Source organism: Peromyscus maniculatus, chromosome 3 (genome assembly GCF_049852395.1).
Source record: "Peromyscus maniculatus bairdii isolate BWxNUB_F1_BW_parent chromosome 3, HU_Pman_BW_mat_3.1, whole genome shotgun sequence".
Classification (NCBI taxonomy): domain Eukaryota; kingdom Metazoa; phylum Chordata; class Mammalia; order Rodentia; family Cricetidae; genus Peromyscus; species Peromyscus maniculatus.
This window is the reverse complement of record NC_134854.1, coordinates 9,336,180-9,360,683: the sequence shown is the minus strand read 5'-3', so window position 1 is coordinate 9,360,683 and position 24,504 is coordinate 9,336,180. Positions and strand designations below refer to the sequence as shown.

At 36.3% G+C, this 24,504-nt stretch overlaps 1 protein-coding gene across 3 annotated transcripts in view; it reads left to right on the top strand.

Annotated features, from left to right (window-relative positions):
• Nucleotides 1-24,504, top strand: part of Cftr (CF transmembrane conductance regulator) — a 149,763-nt gene that overhangs the window by 9,527 nt on the left and 115,732 nt on the right. For all 3 annotated transcript variants that reach the window (XR_013049668.1, XM_076566170.1, XM_006991234.4), the window contains exon 3: nt 18,783-18,893. Coding sequence is in view for 2 of the 3 variants with exons in the window: in XM_076566170.1 (XP_076422285.1) it covers nt 18,783-18,893 (111 nt within the window). In the remaining variant the exon portion in view is untranslated. The remainder of the gene's footprint in view (nt 1-18,782; nt 18,894-24,504) is intronic.

The window sequence follows — 24,504 nt, the reverse complement described above, 5'->3', positions numbered from 1 at the left end:
GAAGGGTCAGAGGCAGCAATCCCAAAGCAGAGAAAAGGATCTTTGCAGTAAAATTTGATTAACCAGATAATTTCTATAAGATGAGTTCCTTAAGGTGAGGATAATAACCTTGAAATACAAATGTGGCTTTTAATTATTCATTAATTATTTACTCATGCAAGCATATGTTTGCATATTTGTTTAGCATTACTATTGAGCCTCAAACTTGCCAGGTGTCTAGTAGTTAGCAGTCTTAGAACCTATGTAGAGATTCTGTTTATTCTGTTTAGATTTCATCCTAATATTTTTAATCATGCAACCTTTTTTTCTTTGAAATAAAAAGGCCATCCCATTCACTTTTAGATTTTATGATTATATTACTTAGTTCAGTTAGAGTAGACACTAATTTTTGATTCACAAAAACAATTGATTATGTAAAGGACTTGATATATAATAAAATATTCCAAAGCTACCAATATAATTCTTTGACAACAAAAATTATTTGATGTTTTGAAAAATTAAAGAAATGTGAGTTTCGCACACATTGTTCACATAAAGTTATTTCGTTTAGAAATATATAGTGTGTTTAATCCTTGACTCTGGCTATGAATGCCCTAAAGTGTGGAATTTGGAGACCTAAATGTTTTGCTGCCACAAAAGGGGTCAGAAAGAGTCCCTCTCAGTTTCATTCTCCTTTGTCACCACTGCTTCTGCAGAGTGGCATCAGACACAAGGCCAGTCAACCTAGGACTTGTTAGGAAAGTGACACATTGTCAGGCATGCCACATCCAATGGAGACTTGCTTAGCATCAGTCATGTGCTGACATGGAACCCAGCTTGCAACAGGATGAGGAAACTCTTGAGCTGATTTTTCTGCTCTTAAATTAGAACATCCTGCTTCATACCAACAGCCATTTCTATAGCTTTTCTCTATCTGATATATACTACATATCTATATAGTTTCTCTGTGGAATACAACACACATAACATGGGAAAATGTATTAAATATGAAGATTCCTAGATCCCACACGTACTGTTAATCAAATTTACGGGAAAGAACAACTTCTGTGATCTACTTTAACAAATGCTCAGGCAATTCATTTGCTGAATAACATCTAAAATGATCAGTTCAATCTTAACACAGGCTTGGATAACCCAACAAGTCTTTGTTGGTCTAACAAACCCCTATTAACCACTCTTCAGTAAATTAACAACAGAGATACAGAAATAGGTCAAGTTGCCACAAATTGAATTGTTCTCATGGGTAGTTCTTGAATTCTGTAGTTTTGCCTGTCTCTCAGTCCTTATTATATACACTCAAGAGATTACATACATAATCTCAATGAATTTTTGACCAGTTTTACTTAATTCTACATATAAGACACATAAGGTTTTAGAAAGCTACACTTTAACAATCACCAAGCTAACTACTATGAATTCAGAATGTATCTTTAGATTATTATAAATCCAGACATATAATTTTAATTAATATATCATACATCTGGAATGGAATCAATAAGTCATATTATTCAATTTGGCTTATTTATAGATTTTTAATTTTTTTCTTGTCTCTGATATGATTTTTTAATGCACTTGATTATGTATAACAGTAAACAACGCATCAGTTAGTGCCTTCTTAGAAAAGCCAAGGAAGCATGCCTGCTGCTTTAACAAAAAAAAATCATTGTTTTTATGTGTTGGGAGATTGTATGTTTGTGCACCATGTGCATACTGTACCAGTGGAAGCCAGAAGATGGTGTTGGATCATCTGGGACTGGAGTTAGAGACAGCTGTGAGACATGGGACTGGAGTTACAGATGGCCGTGACATTGTGAGGATGCTGGGATTGAAATGACGTTCTCCAGAAGAGCAGCCAGTCATCTCACCAGCTACCGCTTATTCACCTCGTTTCTTGATATAGGTCTTTATAACATCCCCAGGAGGCAGGATGGAACATTTTAAAATAATGATATCCTTATCTTTTACTCTAAATGTTTAGTTGAAAAAACAGAAGAAACAGTAGGCCAAAAAACATGGCAGTAGCCTAACACTGACATAGTAACAGCTCAATTACAAAAATGTGATTGCAAGGCCTTTGGTTGAGTTTTCACATCCCAACACTACTTTACTTTCTAAGCCATGTTTTCAGGTTCAGTCATTTGAGTATGCTATTCTCACCACACCATAGCATTCTTGGCTATCAATTCCACCATTACTACTGAGAACTAGTTCCTCATCATTCATGTTGCCTGTGTTTCTGTTGGTCTTCTTTCTTATATATTTCTTAAGGTTGCAGAAAGGGGTAGAGACAACTGATAAATAGTTCTTCAATTTGATACTTGTCACTTTATATATACAAACGTTGGATTTTCTTCATACAATAATATCCACAGTTCTTTTTAAAGGTGCTTTTATCAGTGAATATTGTTTTCAAATTAAGTCTCTCAAGAAATTCCTATTTAACACATGTATATATGACAATGAAAGAATCACTTTTCCATAAATACAAAGATATAAACTCCCAAATAGAGGTGAAAGTAGTTATTAATATTTTAAGCACTATTTTCTTGATTCCATTTTTCTGTATTTTGTACAATGTTCTACTTCTGAAATTGAAGTGCCTCTTATAATTGATTTTTTTCAAACTTTGCCATCAGATCCAGGAATAAATTATAACATAGAAACTTTTTTTTTTTTTTGCATTAGTTTCAACTTACAAGGTTGACTTTTAATTTTAATTGGTTGCTTGGTATTTCTTGAGAAAGAGTACTCTGTGATCCAGTTTTGAAAAAAAACAGGTAATATTTACTTGGATGCTTGTCTGGCATACCAGGCAAGGTAATTGCAGTATAAGTCCCTCAAGTTTAGCACTCTGCCATACCTTGAAATTATACACTTGCCCCAGAAGTGAAGGTGTTCTGAAGGCATAGTTTCACTATAAACCTATTCATAGATACGAAAGGCCAAGAGTGATTCAGAATATTTTTTTTCTTGAGTATGAAAATGGATTAAGCTAAAACTTTAATTATGGTACTAAAAGTGACAATTTCTAAAAACGATGTCATGTCCTGTTGTTTGTTTGTTTGTTTTTGAGAATGCAAGTGTTGGAATGATGGTGAGTCTTCTAATCGTTGCCATCTTCAAGTGCATGAGCCACTTTGTTTTAAAACTATGATAATACTATCTGTGGCTTGTTACTTATCACTTCCTTGGAATCCTGTAGTTCTCTGTCCCCCTGCCATGAGACCTTGTGGCAGCAGGTGTGATGCAGACAAGCGAGGCTGTTAACTGAGCTTGGCTCACCTGTGCTATCGGACATGCTCACTTATACAACGCAGAGATAACAAGAATTTCAGTATGTGGAAAGAGATGTCCAGTGACGTTTTCCTGTTGAAGGGACTAATATTAGCATATAACACATTTGAGAATATGTGAGTTTTTTATTCCTACTTAAAAAATTAATGAAATCACTTTAAAAGATTGACATTTCAAATCAAAATTTGGTACATTTCAAATCAAAATTTGGTGAGAGGTCTCTGTGGAGTGGCCACCTAATTTTTCTTGTATTGATTGTGCCTGGTAATTTTTGAGTCCCATTCTTCACTTATCTATATTCTTAGGAACAGTCTCTCAGTCTACTTCATGTCTAGCCTCTCTGTCAGTTCTTAGGTAGCAATATGTAGCAGAAACATGTACTTTGGAATCAGCCTTAGCTGGAATCCTCACTCTGTGACTTATTAACAGTGTGATCTTAGGCAATTTACTTAATCTTTTTCATACTCAATTATTCTCATTGGTACAGTGAGGCATTTTCATTTCCACCTGGCCCAAGAATATAATAATATCCAATGCTCTTTGGGTGCTTACTCTGTAAATTAGAGTTCCCCTGAGAATCAGAACCAATAATAAAGATATTTAATATATAGGATTAATTATAAAGAATTAGCTCCCATAACTAAGAAAAGTGGCAAGTTCAAACTGAAGGGTTGGTTTTCAGAGTGGAGACTTGCGAGAGTCAATGTTCAGGTTTGAGTTCAAATGCAGCCTTCTAGAATTCGGTCTCATTTGGGGAAGCTGGTCGTCTTCTTCTTCTTCTTCTTCTTCTTCTTCTTCTTCTTCTTCTTCTTCTTCTTCTTCTTCTTCTTCTTCTTCTTTTTCTTCTTCTTCTTCTTCTTCTTCTTCTTCTTCTTCTTCTTCTTCTTCTTCTTCTTCTTCTTCTTCTTCTTCTTTTTTCTTTTCTTTTCTTTTTTTTTTTGGCAGGGTTTCTCTGTGTAATAGCTCTGATTGTCCTGGAACTTCACTCTGTAGTCCAGGCTGTCCTTGAAATCACAGAGATATTCCTGCTTCTGCCTCCTGAGTGTTGCAATTAAAGGCGTGTGCCACCACACTCAGATACGGCTGGTCTTTTTGTCTTCAATAGATTAGGGGAAGTCTGTTCACATTAGGGAGGCCAATCTGACGTAACCTAAATGCTCTGGTTTAATGTCATCTAACCTTCCTTCACCTTATCAATTGTCATAGCCTTCACTCCAGTGAAGACTTTCTGTGTATTAAGTGATAAGATATTATGCAAGATATAGAATGGGCCTTTAGTAAATAAATGATAACATTCTTACTAGCTACAGCAGTGTTGTTGCACTAACACATTTCAGTTTCTGTCCAGTGTGTAAGAAAGTAGCTCTTTCCTTCCTACATATAACACTCCTCTCCTATAAAGGAGATGCAATACTTCACTGAATTATGATCCCACGTCCACAAATGCCTTTGCCCGGTCTATACCCTTTGTTTGCCATTGATTTTCATCCTCAATTTTGTGTGTGTGTGTGTTGCTGGGACTGAACTCAGGGCTACATGCAGCATGCTAGACTAAGCTCTGAGCTACTGAGCTATTCTTCCAACCCACATTTAAATTTTTAAGCTTATCTGAAATAACATTGGATTTCCTTTCTGCTTGGAGCATGTGTGTTTGTAGAGGCTGCCATCACAAAGTCCTATAAACCGAATGGATTATTAATAACCAAAGATTATTGCTACAATTCTGAAAGCTGGAAGTCTGAGATCAAAGTGTTAGCTAACTCAGTTTCTTTGGAGGATTGAGGGAGAGTCTGTTCCCTGCTTCCCCCTGGCTTTGTCAGCATGCTGGTGTCCATCTTTAGCATTTTAACATTTGTAGAGGCATCACCCTGATCTCAGCCGCCTTTGCAGATTTCTCCCTATGTCTCAGACCAGTGTCCAAAATCCATTCCTTTGTAAGAGAAGCCATCATGGTGGCTGGCACTTGCTAAATGTCTTTCCTCCAAAGGTTTTGAGGCTCAGAGGTTACAATGCAGATATTTGAAAGGAAACACATATATCCATAAACAATATGGAGACAGGGCAGAGGACATCTATAAGGCAGGATACGGGAACTATCAAGGCGAGTCGTTTATGAAGTTTTAGTACATCTGTACTAAAAATTTAATGAAGACCAAATATTAGGAAGAAAGTTTTGATAATGAAAAATGTTTCATAAAGTTTTATTAAACAGAATTAAATCATCTTGGTGGAAAGTTTAATATTGTGGGCCATTAAGTGATAAAAAAAGACTTGCTATTAAAGAATTATCTCTGAACAAATACAAATGCCTCATGTTTGCATAGCATTCCTATAGACTTGAATGCTTTGAGTGTTTTTTTCTTCCAATGCCTTGACCAGGAGAAATGTACAAGTAACACCTGCTTGCAATCATTGTCCTCAGGATGCTACAAAATACTACGTTTGTGGAATTAATTATTAACAGATCAATTCACCAAGTTTTTAATTTGTTTGATGTAGTGAACAGGACAATGGAGATAGGAAGATAAATTATACATCATATTGTCCTTATGAGCAAAATAAATTAGCAAAGTATAATATAATATGTTAACATTAATTCAACAATTTAAAAAATTGGCTGAGAGGCATGTGCGACGTCCAGTGCTCAGTTCATGAAATGCAGCAGTTTAAACATAGCTCTATAAGATGTTTCCCCTTGTGGCATATAGTTTACTGTGTTTGGGGACACAGGATTGATAAAGACAGGATTAGGCTGTTTGTATAGAGGCTCAGATGACCTATAGAGTAGAATAGTGTACATAGGAAGGACATTAACCATAGACTGGAGGGAGGCTCACTGGGAATAATATTTAAGACATGATATCAACGTACATAAAACTTCTTAGAAATAGAATTCAGGCTTTGAGGGAAGCTATTTTTCTTCAGTGTGACTCAGCTGAATCGAAGATTAACTTGTCTAGTGATGGTGATAGGAGAATCTTTTTAAAAATTAAGAGCCACCTTATTATCAGTGTTTTCATCCAGTTGAACTCCTGCAGAGTTCAAAAGCAAGAGACTCTGGCTCAATGTTTCCTTTAAAGTTCATTTTCTTAAGACCTAAATGGAAGCAAGAGATCATGACATTTTGAGGTTTTTTTTTTTTTTTTTTTTTTTTTAAAAAAAAGCTAAGCAAACTCTGAATACTTATAAAAACAATTTTCACTGACCTACCATAGTTTGTGTTAGGAAATGCCCTTTTAACTATCTGATTGTCAAGGTGGCTAATTTGAACTCTTAAATTGCTTATTAGGAACAATTAATGAATTCATTACCTTTTTTTTAAATGTGTTGTAATCTTGAAAAATTTGGCGCTTTAATTTTTAGTAGACCTTAGCTGGCTTGTATTAATATGCATTAATATATTTAAAGAAAGATTACAAATATTAAGTGAAGACTTAAAGTAAGGCCTTGGAGTAGTTTTATTTCACAGCAAATCCTGAACTGACCTGGCTGTTGACTCGATTCCCTGCCTCCTCTTTTCCCAGGAATGCATGGTGGGGGAGGGCAAATGAGAGCCTCTAATGTCCCTCCTCTGAGGCTCTGGGGAGCTGCATTGTTTGTTCTTGGTGATACCAAGGTTTCTGGACAATGCAAGTAGAAATACTTTGCCTTTCAAACTCAGGAACAGGATATGAACCTTAAATTCCGAGTAATAAAATGTGCCTAGCTACATCCTCCCATCACTTTAAAAAGAAAAAGAAAAAAAAAAGGCATAAAGATGATAAACTTCAATTCAGTTTGTTGGAATTTGCAATTTGTTGTTGTATTTTTAAAAGAAGGTGAAGTAATCATAATAGAAAATAAAAAGGGTTAAATTGTCATTACTAACCAAATTCCATATTTAGTTGGGAGATGGGAAACATCCAGAGATGGAAAGCTCGAATCAAATAGCACACTGCTCTTTCAGTCTCTCTGAGGATTCAGCATGGGTGAACTTGGTTTAGCACTGTCGTAGAGCAGAGAACATACACTCAGGGGAAGGGATGTTAAGACAGTGAGGGGAATTCAAGAGCTAAGCCATCCGACTAGATGCAAAGAGAACTCTGGAGACCGTGTTTGTCACAAGCTGAAGTTTAAACTCCACGAACCTCGTCTTCCTGGGGCAGCGCTGGTTCTTTTTAAAGAATTTGACATTCATACCGACATGTAGTGTGTTTTGATTAAACTCCTCTCCTTTCCCATCTCCCATATTGTGTCTTCTTCCACTGCTTTTCACCCCAGCCCCAACTTCATGTGTTCTTACTTATTTTAAATTTACCACCCACAGAGTCCATTCAGTGCTATCTTGCATTTGTATATGTCTATATGTCCATGGGTGACCATCTACTAGAACATGGGTAGTGTCTTAGGGATAGCATCCCTGAGTACTGACTCTCCAGTGCATTATCAGTAACTCCTCAGATAGAGGTGAGACTTCCTGAGGCCCTTCTCTGTCCATGCCAGGGTTTTGGCTGGCTTCCTCTTGTACTGTCTGCATCATAAAACATTTTGTAGTTGCCTCTAGCCTCTGCTGTATCATTTTATCTACCAAGCAAAATAATTAAATGAGAAAATACTCTCAGACAAACTGTGGGGTAGAATGTATGTGTGTGCAGTGATACATGGCGGGCAGAGGACAACTTGTAAGAGTAAGCCCTCTCCTTCTATATAGTTCCTGGTTAGTTAACATATAGGTCATCAAACTTGGCAGCAAGTACCTTTCTTTACCTCCCAGGCTGTCTGCTGGCCTTGGAATGTACTTTTTAACATTTTGATTTGGAAGGCATCATTTTGAAGTAATGAATGGCAAACATGCATCACAAAGGACTTAATGGGACAAAAAGGACTTTTTTGTCCACATAATGAGGGGTCATTAAATCATTTAGATACTGAAGGTATCACAAAGAAAGTGTACTTTATGTTTTACGTGGCATGGCTCATACCACATGATGCCTGGCTGTACCAGGAATCTGTCTAGAGCCTCTGTCTGTCTCTAAAAGATAGAGGTTCTTTATCCATTTGAGGACATACCTTAGAGAATCAAGTAACTGATTCCAAATGTTTAGCCTCTGTCAGAATGACAGTCATGGCTCAGTAAAGGACAAGTTTATTTCCCTGATAAAAGAAAAGTATTTACTCTGGATCTTAGTAATGGTGTCTGAAAAAGAAAAATCAACAGAACCATAATAAAGAATTCTAAAGAAAGGGAGAAAACACCAAAATAAATTGTATAATTTGTTGTGGGAATTATCTCTGCTAATGACCTTTGGGTATCTGACCCTATAGAGGCATGGTTTTTCTGGGCATATGACTGCTTAAAACTGAGGAGGAGGCAAGCGCTCTCTTTCTCTTGAGGTGGTTGGAAACCTGATGGCCAGGTAGAACGGAGGACAGCGACAGCTATTTACTTTGTTCTGTATTCTTGAGTGTATTTCTCCCCCATTTTATATCTTAATAAATCCATTGATGTCCTTTAACAGAATCTCGTGGATTCACTAACAATAATTATTTTTCAAAGACCACCAGCATAGCATGTATATACCGTATAGGAGATGTCTTTGTATGATACTCATGTCCAGTTTATTTTTTTAGTTGCCTAGTCATAGGATGGGGAAGCTTGTGCCCTTCTTCCCCCTTTTCTCTTCCCTGAGGATGCTTGAAAGGGCTTTTCTCCTCTTTTCTCCAGAAAAGTTAACACTATATGTGGATATCCAGATAGCACAGAGCTTTCCATATGTAAGCTTTCATGCATGCCTGTAGCATTTCTACTATAAAATTGTAAGGCCATCTCTTTCCTGTCTTCCTTATTTTATTTATTTTTGTTTGTTTTTTGTTTCAAATATATTTTTATTGCCAATGGAAATATCACTCAGAAATTAGAAGGCCATGGCTTGACTGGGCTTTGCTGGGCAAGCTCCTTAAAGTGGACCCCTTGCAGGCTGCAAGCAGCTTCATGAAGCATTCAGTCTATTGTTCTTGCCTTCCATGAAGCTACAGTGATATTTGTGGTTTTTCTTTGTGACTTCTTACAAAGGCACAGTGAGACTGCTTTTCTAGGGTACATGAGCACTCGACTGTAAATTACACTATTTGTGTCTTCTGTTATCTCCTAAAATGGCCAGGAAATTTTCTTTCCTTTCCTTTTCTTTTCCTTTCTTTCTTGTGGCCTTACTTGTTACCTCTGAAGTTGAGAAATGCAAGTCATGTGAATGAATTAGACATGGCTTTTGCAAGTGTCCTCTTGCTACAGTGCTGACAATTCTTAGCTTCTTTACAGTATCATAACATGATACCATTTCCCTCTCACAGTTCATAGTAGTTCTAGCATTTAAGTTTCTTGCTTTGGGAGACAGGAAAAAAAATGATGTATACCATGCATGTGGCATGTCACTAATTAGATGTTCCCATGAGTTACCCACACACTTTGATAGCAGTCTTAGTAGCCACCAAGACATTTGCATATTTGGAAACAATTAGAGTTTGAAATCACTATTGAAAATTCTTACCAGTTGTAGAAGCATATCCCATTTGGAAAACCCTCAACCCCAACACTGATGTCTGATGTCTCCATGCCGCTTTCTTCTTTATAGCTTGATTGAGAGCTAATTCACATACCAAACATTATACCCACTTACAGTATACAAAACAATGAAGATTTTAGCATAGTCACAGTTTGGTTAACTATCATTAAGACAAATTGTAGCAATTGCAATTTTTATTATATGAGAAAAAAAACTGCACAACCCTTAATAATTACTCCTCAGCTCTCTCTTACCTTACGTGCTGGTCAGTGCTTTGTCTAATTGAAGTGAGATAGAGTTATCTGGGAAGAGAAGACCTCTGTTGAGGAAATGCCTTCATCAGATTGGCTCATAAGCAAGTTTATGGGGGCATATTTTTTGTTGTTGTTGTTTTGATAAAAGGTTGATGTGGGAGGAGCAAGTCCTCTGTAGGCAATGCTGCCCTGTACAGGTGATCCAAGGTTGTATAAGAAAGCAAATTGAGCTAAGTCTTGCAGTAGCTTTATGTTTAATGTTTAAATATCTTATAGACTATTTTTCAAAATATACATACCACTTTATGTTCTCACTAGCAGAACACAAGTGTTACAGTTTCCCATACCTTTGCAATTGTCATAATTATACCCTTCTACTAGGTATAAAATGGAATCTAGCTGTGGTTTTGAATTATATTTTCCTACTTTGTGAAGATATTTCATGTGCTTACTGGCCATTTGTGTAATTTCTACTTAGGATAAATTTTTATTCAGCTCTTTTGACCATTTTAAATTTTGGTTATTTGTCTATTATTATTATTTTATATGTCATATACAAATACCTTATAAATTTGATTTGCAGAAAGTTTTTCCTAATTATGTAGAATATCTGCTACTTTCCTTATGGTATATTTTAAAGCCTAAAGTTTTCATGTTCATTCTATCCATTTTGCTATTATTACTTATGCTTCTGGTGTTATCTTCCAAGTATGTGCTACTTTTTCAAAGAAGTTATAAGATGCCAAAATCGACAAAAAAATAAGCTATGATATTACAGACCTATTTTTAAATTCTAACTCCATATCAACAAATTATTTAAGCATCCTTAGATCCAGTTTCAGATCTATATGATGTATATATAGATGTAAGACTGTTATAAATAGGTGAAATAATTTATATGATTTTTTTTTTAAAATGATTGAGGCTATTATAATACTCTGCTAACTTTAGCTATTATTATGTTCTAATCCCAATAATAAACTCTATTGATATGAAAATTTAACCAAATCCAAGCAAAATATATGAAGAAGCAAGTATATAGATGCAATGCTTCCTAGACAACATTGAATCTGGCTCACATGAAAGCCAAGTGTAGTAGTTATGGTAGTTATTATGTTTAGTAGAATTGGTAGCTGACTGATTCTAAGAGCTTTTTCCAAAGGTGCAAGGCTTGAAAATGACAGAGATAGGGCTGTAACCTAAGGTTCTCTCTCCTTAAAAAAAGAAAAAAGAAACCTTTTGAAATTTTCTTAGTATTAGATTTGTAGAAGAAGTCAGGAAGAATTGCTTTGTATTCCATTGGAAGTATTAGCCAAGATGAACATTTTAAGAAAGAATAAGTGATTTCATGAAAAAGTAATATTGATATATGTATTATGTAGTCTTAGAGGTAAAACATATTTATTTCACCAGAAAGTTTGTTTATAGTTAATCATTGTTATGTATTTAGTTAATGCATTTGTAAGGACATACAGAACTTCTTATATAACTTAAAGAATTATTTCCTGTTCCTAAAGTTATATGTCCATTGATAAATATTAGAAAAGGCAACTGAAAAGAAAATACACACACACACACACACACACACACACACACACACACACACACACACACACACACACACACACACTCTTTCCAGAGAGAGACTTGCTTTCCCCTAACCTTTTCTTCCTTTCTCTTGCTGCCTCTCTTCCCCTCTCTTCTTTTCTATCTTTCCTTCCCCTTTTCCCCATTCACACTCTCTCCTATCTCCTCCCTGGTTAATATTTAGAGGTATCTCATGAAATAGATAGACTTACTTTATTATTTAAAGTTTGGATTCATTTTGCCACAAAGTTACAAACTGGTTTCCATTAGACTGCCAGAATGCTTATAAACCTAGGCCTTTAGAAGATTTTTTTTTTTTAGAATTTGTGATCATTTTGTTGAGTAGTAAGTAATTAGCTGTCCACATCTGAAGTTCATTGATTAGATTCTATTTTAACCATCTAAAACAGAATAACTATAATCCCTTTGAAAATGAGAGCTTTGTGAATAATTTATCTCTCAAACACAAATGGCTGAGCATTAGCAGTCATGCATAGTGTTCGTAAAGCCAGTCATGCTGATCTAGTGGTCATTGCTTATATATTCAGCATTATAATGGAGATGTAGCAAATTCAGTGTCAAATTCTTCATGGAACCATCAGAGCGCAGGCTATCAGCCTGACAGCATTACTGTGATTTTAGAATGAATTTTTTATTTTCATTATTTTTTGTTTGAGAGTTTAATATATGCATATAGTGTGTCTTGATCAATTCTGCCCCATGCTCTACCCTCCAACTCCTCCTCTGTCACTGTCACCACCAAACCTCCCGAATTCGTGTACCATTTGTTTTTAACCCCGCCGCCAGTCCACTTAGTGCTGCCAGTGTGTGCATGAATGTAGGACCACCTGCTGTGGCACGTGTAGTCTCTCAGTTCTGGAGTCCTCGAACAAACTGGCTCTCCCTCTGTGCACAGCCATCAGTTGCCAGTAGCATCTCAGCTAAGCACAGGACATCGTAACCACTCCTGCCCTCATGCTGGGATTTTGTCTGGCTTGATTTCATGCAGGTCTAAAGTTAGATTGACTTCCTGAAGTCTACTTGTTTTACATAGAAATTTTATTAACTGGGTTCTATTTTAGTTTTTTTTTCCTAAAATTCTTTGAAAAACTACATATGGCTATAAAAGAACTTTGAATCTAAGTTGATAAAACAATTGTGGCATTCAAAATGCTATTCATAAGTTTTTAAAGACTTTATAGAGGTTAGTTAACTTTTAGCATTAAATTCTACCTCCTCATAACTACTTAGAGAATAGCTAAAGCAAAATGATAGGACAGAGCTATGCTACACAACTGATTCAAACGACTTCTTTGTGTCTGGCTGCCATCAGTGGCTCTAGCTGGTTAGGACTATATAGACAATGGGAGATACTTTGAACTCATGTAAAATTATGGGGGTGATAAGTAAATTTCTAGTGTTTGGATAACTTTCACTTGATTTCTTAACTATTTCATCTAAAAAGGAAAAGGTCATGAGAAAGGAAAAAGGTCATGAGTGTGAGCTAACATGTCAGTTGTGATAGAAATGTCATACAACTGGTTGTTTTAGTATTTAAATTCACTTGACTAGTTTAATAAAAAGTAATGCTAAATACTGTGAAAGTATTTCTCTGTGTAAATGATGCTTTGGTTTTGAAAATATCTGAAATATAATCTTCATATCAAGTTGTAGTAGATGAAAATGCCAGATGTCTCTGTTAGATTAAGCTAAATGTCAGCTTTAAATATTTGGCTTTTAGAAGGATAGGTTTTGAGAAAAATCAAAGTTTTAATAGCCATTATAATGGACAAATTATTAGTAGAAACTTAGAAATTGTTCTTGTTAAAGAACCCTGACTCCCTATTTGGCTCACAGGTCACTATAAACAGGCTAAAAGCCTGGTGCCCCTGCCTACATTTTGCATCTGTTTCCTTGTCTTAAAATTTTGAATCAGAGTCTTAACTTTGCATGTAGGTAGTTACATCTCTCAAGTGGTATTTGTCTAAAAAATGATACCTAAGTTGTTTTGTCCTCTTTTAATGCACAAAGACAAGAGTGATTGATCTTGCTGTCCCCTTCTATAGCACCTGTCTAGACTTCCAAGATGCTCTTGCATTTCTCCAGGGATTGCTGTGAGGCTGTAGTCACTCTGGATTCCAGGAGAGCAGAAGCACACAGACAGACCACTATGCACAAGAATCAGGCCCACTGCAGGGGCTGTCTTTCCCAGGAACTGGCAGGTTCTCGCAAACAATAATGACTTATTTGTACTGCCTTGTAGAACAAGAATTGAGACCAGACCACAGTTTGACCAAGACTCTTTTGTAGCATGAGTCTTAAAAGGTCTTATTAATAAAATCAAACCTGAGGCCAGGTATTGGGGTGAATGCTGGAAGATCAGAGAAGCAGAACAAGCCACCTCACCTTGCCAATTCCTTAGCTGATCCTGTTTCCTCAGACTGGATGCCTCTGAGTCCTCATCCAGAATGAATCTCAGCTGAGCTGTTGCTCAAAAGCCTAAAAGCTTAACCAGCCTCTAGTTCCTCATTCTCGTGCCTTAAATACTTGTCTGCCTTCTGCCCTCAGTTCCTGGGATTGAAGGCATGAATCACCATGCCTGGCTGTTTCCAGTATGGCTTTGAACTCACAGAGATCCAGGTGGATCTCTGCCTCTGGAATGCTAGGATTAAAGGTGTGTGTGCCACCATTTTCTGGCCTCTGTATCTAGTGGCTGTTCTGTTCTCTGACCCCAGATAAGTTTATTAGGGTGTACAATATTTTGGGGAACACAATACCACCATACTCTTTAGTGATACACATTTCTTGCCCCTACCTTTTTGGTTTTTCTCTTTAAGTCTAAGCTGTTGTCAGTATCCTGAGGATGGACTTGGGGTGGGGAGCTACAGAACCCCCTTTTCTGTTCTTCACTCTGCCCACTTAGATTAAATCTCCTCTCTCTGTCTTTTATCACTGCTCATCTCTTTGGCATAGTAGGACAGGTGACTAAGCATTGTTTTTGGCACTGCTAGAGCAGGGACTTCTGCCCTCAAGCTCTGGGAACAAATTATTTCATTAGAAATTACAAATCATTCTGTATAGAATTAGAGTTTTCCCAAAGAAAAGAAATGAACCAAATTAAACACAGTAAGATTAGTGTGTGCGTCTTTAAAAACTAAAATGCTACCATTGTTCATAATAAAACCTGAAGCTCCCTATGGTTAAGTGAAAAGAACAGTATATCTGAGATGGGGCTTTTTTCCTGAATGTTAGTAAACTTTAAAAATATGCATATGCTGAAGTCCGCTACCTCGTGATTGATTAACTAGTTCCTGTTAGAAAACCCCTAACTTTGAAAACCATCAGACTTTCTAGGAATACCAATTTGTAAATCCACTGAACATATTTAGTGGCTGGTCATAAGGTCATTTAGATGTGAAGGGAAAAACTAGCTGGGGTAGTAGAAGACAGAGGAGGAGCTTGTCAATGTAATGCCTTATGTCTTTCCAGTTGAACCTACTCAGACTCACGAAATACCTGAGTGTATATTGCTTTTTAATGGAAGAAATACTGAGGTGAAAATCCTGGCTTGAACACTGTTCATTTTACACAAGTCCATCACTGAAAAGAAAGAGTGGCTTGAATTTCACATTAACATTGCATAGTGTCTAAAACTTGGATGCCTGGTTTCTGCAATTTTGTTTTATATCTCTTAGACTGTCTTGTAGTTGACATAGAAAACTCATTGTTAGGAGAAATTGATTTATTTTGCAGACAGCTTAAGATTAATAGATTTTAGTTTGATTTTAAACTTTTTTAAAGATTTATTTATGTGAATGAGTGTTTTGCCTCATATCAATTGTGTGTGTGTGTACACATATATATGTGCACTGCATGTGTGCCTGGAGCCCTCAGATGTCAAAAGAGGGTGTCAGATCCCGCTGACCTGGAGTTACAGACAGTTGTGAGTCACCATGTGGGTGCTGGGAATCAAACCCCAGTCCTTTTAAGAGCAGCAACTGCTTTAAACCAGTGATTATCGCTCCTGTCCCTAGACTTTAGTTTTTACAATTTTGAACCGGTTTTAATTTGGAAACATAAATTCAGGCAAACTGCAGTGTAACTGTCAAGAAATACTAACTAATAATTACAGATGGTGAGCTTGGATATTATACTACTGAATTTATTTGGCTTGATGGTTGTTGGGCTATGGTTCTCTTGATAAAAACTAGTCATAGTGTAATATAATATCTTAAAATACTCTGAGATAACAAAGATGAGTTTTCTAAAAATATCCCACAGATTATGAATTTTGAACTGAGCTGGAATCTCATTCCTGAGAATGGCCACTAAATCTTATACATGGATCAAAAGAATTACAATTTTTTAAGGGCTTAAGAAGATTTTAAAATTTCTTCTAAATGCCTTTTGAGGAATGGCATTAGAAGACAGTGAGGTTCTCATTTAAAACACTTTTTAAATGCATGCTTTTAATGATTTCAAATATACTGAGAGCACAAGACTGCTAGTAGGTGTAATGCATTTTCTTTTTTACCGTGTTCTACAGACCATCATTCTTTCTGCCCCATGCCATCAGCCTTCTGAGATTTCAAAGGTCTGCCAGGAGTGATGCACACACTTGAATCTCTCTAACTGAGATGATTTATGAGCTTGCTGCTAAACATAGTCATTAAATATCAAATTATAGAACTTACATTACAATATGGTAAACAAAAGTTCAAGAGTTTATCACTTTGCATTTATTTTATGTTTCGCTCTTGTGGTATTGAGGGCATTTGCGTTCATCGTCTCTGAGGTTGGTAGACATACTAATATTATATGCAGTTCAGTTCTCTTCCCAGTTCTGTGTTCAGTGATCTCATCTTTGGTATCTTGAATTAATCATAGTAAGAGTATTTATGAAGCAATGAATGATCAGCCTTTACTTGTTTTCTGGAAAAAGGATTATTTTTGTTTGCAGACCACACCTCTACCTATTTCCTATTAGTTTTCACTCCCCTGCCTTCACTGTCCTACTTAGGTGTCTCATTTTATTACAACCCACTAATTTTCTTAAAGTTGAACATGGTAAAAATGAATTCAAAAGAATGTGGAAGAATCTTTTACATTAATAATTCAGAAGAGTTTTACATCTCTGAGTACCGTTTCCTAAGCTGGGTAATAAGACAACACCCCCTTTTGTTCTGTTTGCTTAACTAAGTTTCAAAATGAAAATAACAACATGCCAATGATTGTGCAAGTTCTTTGGCAACTGCTAAATAGATACTTTAAAAAAATTGATAGTAACCCCTGCTTCAAGTTTCTAAAGGGTAATGCCTAAGTCACAAAATCACATCCCCCATTGCTGCCTCCGTTTTAGCTTCTATACTAGCTGCCACCTGTATTTCAACTTCACTTTCTGTCGGTGAGATACTGGCTGGGGTAGTGAGGACCTAGTTGTGCCACTCCTTCTCAGATGACGTCACCAGAGGCTCTGCATGGCTGCAGCACTTCTTTTCCTGATACATCCAGACCACTATCATGTATATTCACTATTTTTTTTCCTCCAGGACGAATGGCCTGTGAATCACAGCGGGTTATGAAGACTAAAGCTAGTTACTGCCCTTTGTTAAAGAGGGCTCTTGTTAAAATGCACATTTGCAAATTAAAGGGGGAAGTGACACATTAAACCATAGTCACTAATATCTTAGCAAGAAATGGCCGATGAAGTTATTTAGTCTTAGGGTTGAACCTAAATTCGGATCATTTTTAAAGACAAACTACAGAAGAATTAAGGACATAGGGCTGGTCCTAGTGAGCAAGCCAGAGACTAAGGTAGTATAAAGAAGAATGTGGACCCTTAGATGAGAGGGATAAGGGTAATCATGAGGGCCACCTAGAGCATTATGCCCTGGAAAAGTATGTTGACATTTGACATGACATTCGTTACTCTCTCTTGAATGACTTTGATAGAGTATGCTTTTCTGTTACGTGTTTATCTTCTCAGATACTGACTTTTTGTCATTTAACATGCATTTTTATTTTACATTATTACAAAATTTCAATGATAATAAATCTTAGAAATCTCTGGAATACAAAAAGTGCTGAGGGAGAAATCGGTTTTGCAAGCCACTACATTCTGATGAATTCCTTTCTTAAACAAATACGTAAAATTTAAGCTGAGAAAAACTTCTTTCTTTCTAATTTCCTTTAGAATTTTCTCATGATATATGATTTATGTTTTACATTTTTCCTTTCCCTCTCTGCCGTTCTTCAACCATATATGCATACGTATATTTGAAAATGTTTAGGATTGTGATAGTATGAATGAGAATGGGCCCCATTGGCTCCTGTATTTAAATACTTGGTCTCTAGTTGGTGAAACTATTTGGCAAGGATTAGGAGGTGTGGGCTTATTGGAGGAACTGTCACTAGTGGCAGATGATATATCAATTTGTGTGTGTGTGTGTGTGTGTGTGTGTGTGTGTGTGTGTGTGTGTGTATGTGTGTGTGTGATTAGAATTTCAGATTTCTGTTTTTGTGAAGTTTATCATGCCTTTTCCATAGTAGTTAGAAGCAGCATGTTTGAGCAAACAGGACTACTCTGCTTTCCTCCATCAGTTTCTCTAGTTTCCATCATAAATTGCTATTTACTAAATTCCTAAGAAATACCTACAGGGTAATGAGAAACGAGTTGATGATCCCTACTTTCAAGCACCAATGTAGAGATAATTGTATCAGCTAACTGGTATCAACTATTCGCTGTCTATATTTATACTCAGTTCCTTTAATAGATAACTCATTTCAGAATACCCTAGGCTGCAGTGACAAATTACGAGTATTGATTGTCTGTCTTATGTTCCTCAGTCTATTTTCCTCTCAGGCAAGATTAAACTGTAATAGATCACTTCTCTATTAAAAAAGAAGCAATGGCATTAGTTAAGAGGCGTTGAGGTTTATATGAGTATATCAAGTAAGAGATGAATATTATATTTACATAAGTTGTCTTATTTCACTTTCATATTTCTTTATGCATACTGTATTTTCTGCATGACAGTTAGTACCATAATCATGTCTGTATTGGAGATCTAATCAACTGAATATATCTGTCTGCCTTCCTCTCTTTTAGCTGGACCACACCGATTTTGAGAAAAGGGTACAGACAGCGCTTGGAGTTGTCAGACATATACCAAGCCCCTTCATCTGATTCAGCTGATCATGTGTCTGAAAAGGTAGAAAGGTAAGAACTTATCCATGACTTTACTAGCAGAAGAAAGACATTTCTCATGTCTTTTAGAGAACAGAAAACTGACATGTTAGAGGTTTCATTTTTAAGTGGCACATTTAAAATAGGAGCATTTTATACTCTTGCTGAATCTTGATCAACTCAAGAATTGAACAATGAAACCATAAGTGAGAAATAATCATTTTCTTAGGAAGTGGCCTCTTTTACTAAAATAAATGATGTATATTCTGAGAATTGACTTATTTTTAAAAGACATGAAGGAGTATTTGGAAAGGCTAAAATAACAACATTGTAAAGCAGATTATCTAATTTGTTTCCAAAATGTATGTGGCAGTAGGGATGAAATGCAGGCCCTTGTCCTTGCTTGGCAAGCACTCTAACAATGAGGTACATTCCTAGCCTTGATCTTTTGAGACAAGATCTTATTTCTTAGCCCAAGCTAGCCTTAATGTGACTACATACTCAGGATGGCCTCAAAGCCACCTTTTTTTTTTTTGCCTTAGCGTCTCAAGTCCTGAGATTATAGGAATGTGCCACCATGTCTGACTTGCTTTCAAAATATTTTTTAGTTGAAAATGTCTATTTTTATAGTGGTCTGAATGAGTGTCACCCCCATAGGTTCATATATTGGAATGCTTGGCCCCCAGTTGGTTGGTGAAACTTTTGGGGAAGGATTAGGAGATGTAGCCTTTAAGGTTTCAAAAGCACATGCTATTCCAAATTAGCTCTCTCTGCTTCATGGATGCATCTCAAAATGTAAGTTCTCAGCTGCTCAAGTACTGTGTCTGTCTGCCTGCTGCTAAGCTCCCCACTAAGATGGTCATGAACTCACCCTCTGAAACTGTAAGCCCCCCATGAGCTCTTTCTTCTCTAGGTTGCCTTAGTCATGGTGCCTTGTCACAGTAGTATAAAAGTAACAAAAATTATGTTAATCAAAACCTATATGTTGGTTGAATATTCTTAAAATATTTCTGGTTTCTATTATGAATGTATAAAGTAGGAGTATTTTAACTTTCTGATGTTAAAACAAAATATATTAGGATTCTTTGAAATAAAAAAACTTAGAGTTTGTATTTTTTTCTTTTCAATTTTGGTTTATTTTGTTGAGAATTTCATACAAGCATATAATATGTTTTTGTCAAGTCCATCTCCTACTTTTATCCAATTCATGGCCTATCCTCCCTACCTCCTTTCCCTCCCAACTTCTGTGTACTCTTTTTAAAAACTCATTGACTTCACTTAGTGCTGCCAATATGTGGATGGGTATAGGAACATCTATTGGATCATCGGTGGCCTCTCAGGGGCTGCACCACACCCCCTGGAAGAAAAGTGACTCTTTATCAACTACCAGTAGCTCCCCAGGTGGGTTTGGGACTTCATGAACCCCTCCCCCACCTGTTATAAAAAAAAAAACCCATGGGTTGGAGCCAAGGGGCCTTAGAAAGCCATGCCACACTACAAACTTATGTGGAGAATGTATTGGGCCAGGGGGAATGCCAAGTGTGCCTCTGGAGATAAGGGGTGAGGAAAGAAAGAATCAGAAAGGAAGAGAAGAGAAGACTGGAAAGGGGGAAGAGAAGAGGTACAGACATGGCCTCATGGAAAGAGAGAGGGAGAGAAGGGGAGAGGTTTGCTATTAATAAGAGGATTTAGTGCATGAGTATAGAGCCTAAGCAGCACCTCCTCAGCACATGTGCCAGACTATGGCCATGGGACCTGGGCTGTGTAAGAGTGCTGCCATGTCCAGCCAATACTGGCAGCACAAACTATTTTGCTAGAGATATCCAGTAACTCTAGCTCTGAAAGTCATCCCTACCCACTTCCATGCTGATCTCTGACCAGATAGGTGTCCCATTTAGAGCTGAGGATCCCACAGTCACTTATTCTCTATACACTGGTCAGTTGTGGCTCTATAAATTACTTGCTGTCTACTCCTTATCTGATGAGGGTTGAGACATGCACTAGTCTGTGGATAAAAGATAAGAACTTAGGTAGTAGGTTAATACTATGTCCACTTGGCAGAATAATAGTATTAGGTTCTCCCCTAGGGCTATGATATAGTCCAGTTAATGGTACCAGGCATAATTTCTATCTCATAAAGTATGCCTTCAATTCATCAGAAAGGGGTTGATTTTTCCTATATCCTAGTCATGGACATACCTTTCCAAAGCTCATGTTCATTGTCAATCACATGGTTTACAAATGCATATGACTGTTACTTTTCTCCTCTAGTAGCATGCATAGAGCTTTCCACACTATGATCACTAGCCTCTAAGGATGAAGCTTCTATGTTGGTACCTTATTGATTTTTACACACCCTATGACTCAAGTATGTGGTGACTTCAGCAGTAGGATCTTACCATCAATTTCTGGAAGCTAACCAAGAACATTGACAGTTTATGTCCTTTAATATTTTGAGGGGGTGTCTATGGGATCCCAGTGACCAAAACCTCTAGCACTATTACCAATACCTGGCACTAGGATTTTTACTTGCTAGCCTTTGGTGTCTAAGAGAGGCATTATCCCTCTATTACATGGTAACTCCATTTAAATGTTCCTTATTTACATGTATGTATAAATTATAGGAAATTTTTACAGTAATTTTTTGCTAGCTTATGTCTTTTGTGTTTCCATTTGAATTTTAAGTTTTCTTTTCTATTTCTGTGAAGTATTACATTGGATCTTTATGAAAATTTCAAGGACTCTATAGAATGCTTTTGATAGAACAGCCATTTTCATAATATCAACTCTACCCATCTAAGTATAGAAGATACCATCTTTTGTTATCTTCTTAAATTTATTTGTTTGATGTCTTAGAGTTCTCATTGTATAAGTCTTTTACTTCCTTGACTAGATTTATTCCAAGATACTTTATTTTTTGAGGCTATTGTGAGTGTAATTTTTCCCTCATTTATTTCTTTGTATGCAATGTCATTTCTGTAGGAAGGCTACTGATTATTTTTGTGTGTTGATTTTGTATCCTGTTTCTTTGATGAACATATTCATCATCTGTAGGAGTTTTCTGGTAGAATATTTGTGGTCTTTTTATGGAAAGATTCATACAATCTAAAAATAAGAATACTCTGACTTATCCCTTTTCTATTTATATCCACCTTCTATACTACTATTGTAGTAGATATCAAGCACTGTATTGAACAGTAGTGGAGAGGATAGGGTGAACATCCTATCTTCCTGATTATAGCAGAAATGCTTTGAGTTTTCTCTGTTTACCATGATGTTGGCTGTGGGCTTGTTATATATTCCCTTTAGTATGTTGACACATGTTCCCTGTATCCCTAGATTCTCCAGGACTTTTATCATGAAGGGATGTTGGAATTTGTCAAAGGTATATCTACATCTAAGGATTTATTCATGTGGTTTCTGTCCTTGGGTGTATTTTTTTGATATATTGCATTTATTGATTTATGTTTGTTGAGTACTACCTGCATCACTAGGATGAAGCTGGCTTAATCATCATAGGTGATATTTTTATATGTTCTTGAATTTCATTTATAAGTATTTTATTGAGAATTTTCACTCTGTGTTCATCAGTAAGACTGGTCTATAATTCACATTTTTGTTGGGTCTTTGAGATTGGTTAATAAAAGTTTTGTAAAAATAATTTGGGAATTTTCTTTCTTTTCCTATTTTATGGAACAATTTGAGGGATGTTGGTATTCTTTGAAGGTCTAATATAATTCTGTGCTATGTTTTTTTAGTAGGGTGGCTTAATTACTGCTCTCATTGGCTGTTATGGAGTAGTTTAAATTATTTATTTAATATTGATTTAGCTTTATTGGTCATATGTATCCTCAAATTATCCATTTCTTTGCGAGTTTGTGGTTTACTCGCAGTTGTCTATTAGATCCAATTGATTTATGGTATCATTTTAACTCCAAAGTTTCTCTGTTCAGTTGTTGCCCAGATGACTTGTCTATTAGTGAAACTGAGTTTTGAAGCCACTCATTTTTTTTTTAAAGAAACTGCGTGTGCTTATGTTTGGTATGTATGGATTTAGAATTGTAATATCTAAATGTAATATCCTCTTAATGGATTGTTCCTTAATGGATGTGATGTGTCACCCTCTTTATCTTCTGAGTAGTTTTGGTTTGAAGTTTTTCTTGTCAGGTATTAGAATAGGTATGCCTGCTTGTTTCTTAGTTTTATTTGCTTAGAATGCCATTTATTATTATTTTTTCCGAGACAGGGTTTCTCTGTGTAGCTTTGCGCCTTTCCTGGATCTTACTTGGTAGCCCAGGCTGGCCTCAAACTCACAGAGATCTGCCTGCCTCTGCCTCTGGAATGCTGGGATTAAAGGTGTTCAACACCACCGCCCAGCTTTAGAATACCATTTTTTATGCTATCTATTTATAGCTGGTATCTATTGTTGATTGTGGTGTATGCTTCTTGGAGGTAGCAAAAAGATGGATTTTTTTTTCTAATCCCAGCTCCTAGTCTATATCTTTCAATTGAGAAGTTGAGACTATTAACAGTTTTTTATTGAAAGGTGTATATTAATATCTGTCATTTTGTTGTTTTATGGTGGTTTTTAGACTTTTGATTAACTGCCTTGGACTTCTTTATTCTCTGCGGCTTCTTGTGAACTCTATCGATGCTGTTTCCAGACTCTAGTATTCCTCCCAGTAGCCTCGGCAGAGCTGGCTTGGTGCTGGTAAATTCCTCTACTCTCCTTTCATCATGGAAAATTTTTAGTTTTCTTTAAATTTTAGTAGATAATTTTGCTGAATATAATAGTGTGTGTTTACAGTTATGTTTTAGAACTTGGGATATACCTTTCCAAGCCTTTCTGAAGAAACAATAATTCATGAGGATGAGGCTATTAATTTGGGAGTGAGGTATGGGGTAATGGAAGGAGTTGGAGGAAAGGGACTTGGGAGGGGCTGGAGAAATGAAAGAGCAAATTGATATACTTATATTTTGATCTAAAATCTAAAAAGCAAATACATTTTTAAAATAGAAGTTTCTATTGAATAATCAGGTACTATTCTGATGGCCCTGCCCTTAGAGGTGACTTAATATGTTTTCCTCTTAATCCCTTTCTTTATTCTGTACATTGAATGTTTTAACCATAATATGTAGTGAGAATTCTTTCATGGTCCTGTCTATTTGGTGTTCTGTAAGGCCTCTTGTACCTAGATTGGCATCTCTTTCTCTAGGTTTGGCCGTTTTCTTATATGGTTTTAAGGACAGTATTTGCAAAGCATTCACTATGGGGCTCCAGAGGTTTCACACATTATGGTCATATATATTTTTAAGACGCATTGATTACTTTTACTGAGTAATCCAATTCCTGTACCTTGTCTTCCAGCCCCAATCCTGTTTTCTACATGATCCATTCTACTGGTGAGACTTCCCACTGAGATTTTTATTTTGATTATTGATTTTTCTTTGATTTCTAGAATCATTTGTTTGTTTTTCCCCCAGCAATTTTGTTAGTTGAATTCTATTATCATATCTTGTATTGACTCCTTTATTTCATTAATCCCTTTGTTCTTTTGTAGTATATTGATGCCTTTTTTTAGTTGTTTGAATATACTTATAATCTTCCAGGTTATCTTTATTTAGGTGCCATAATTGTGGGATT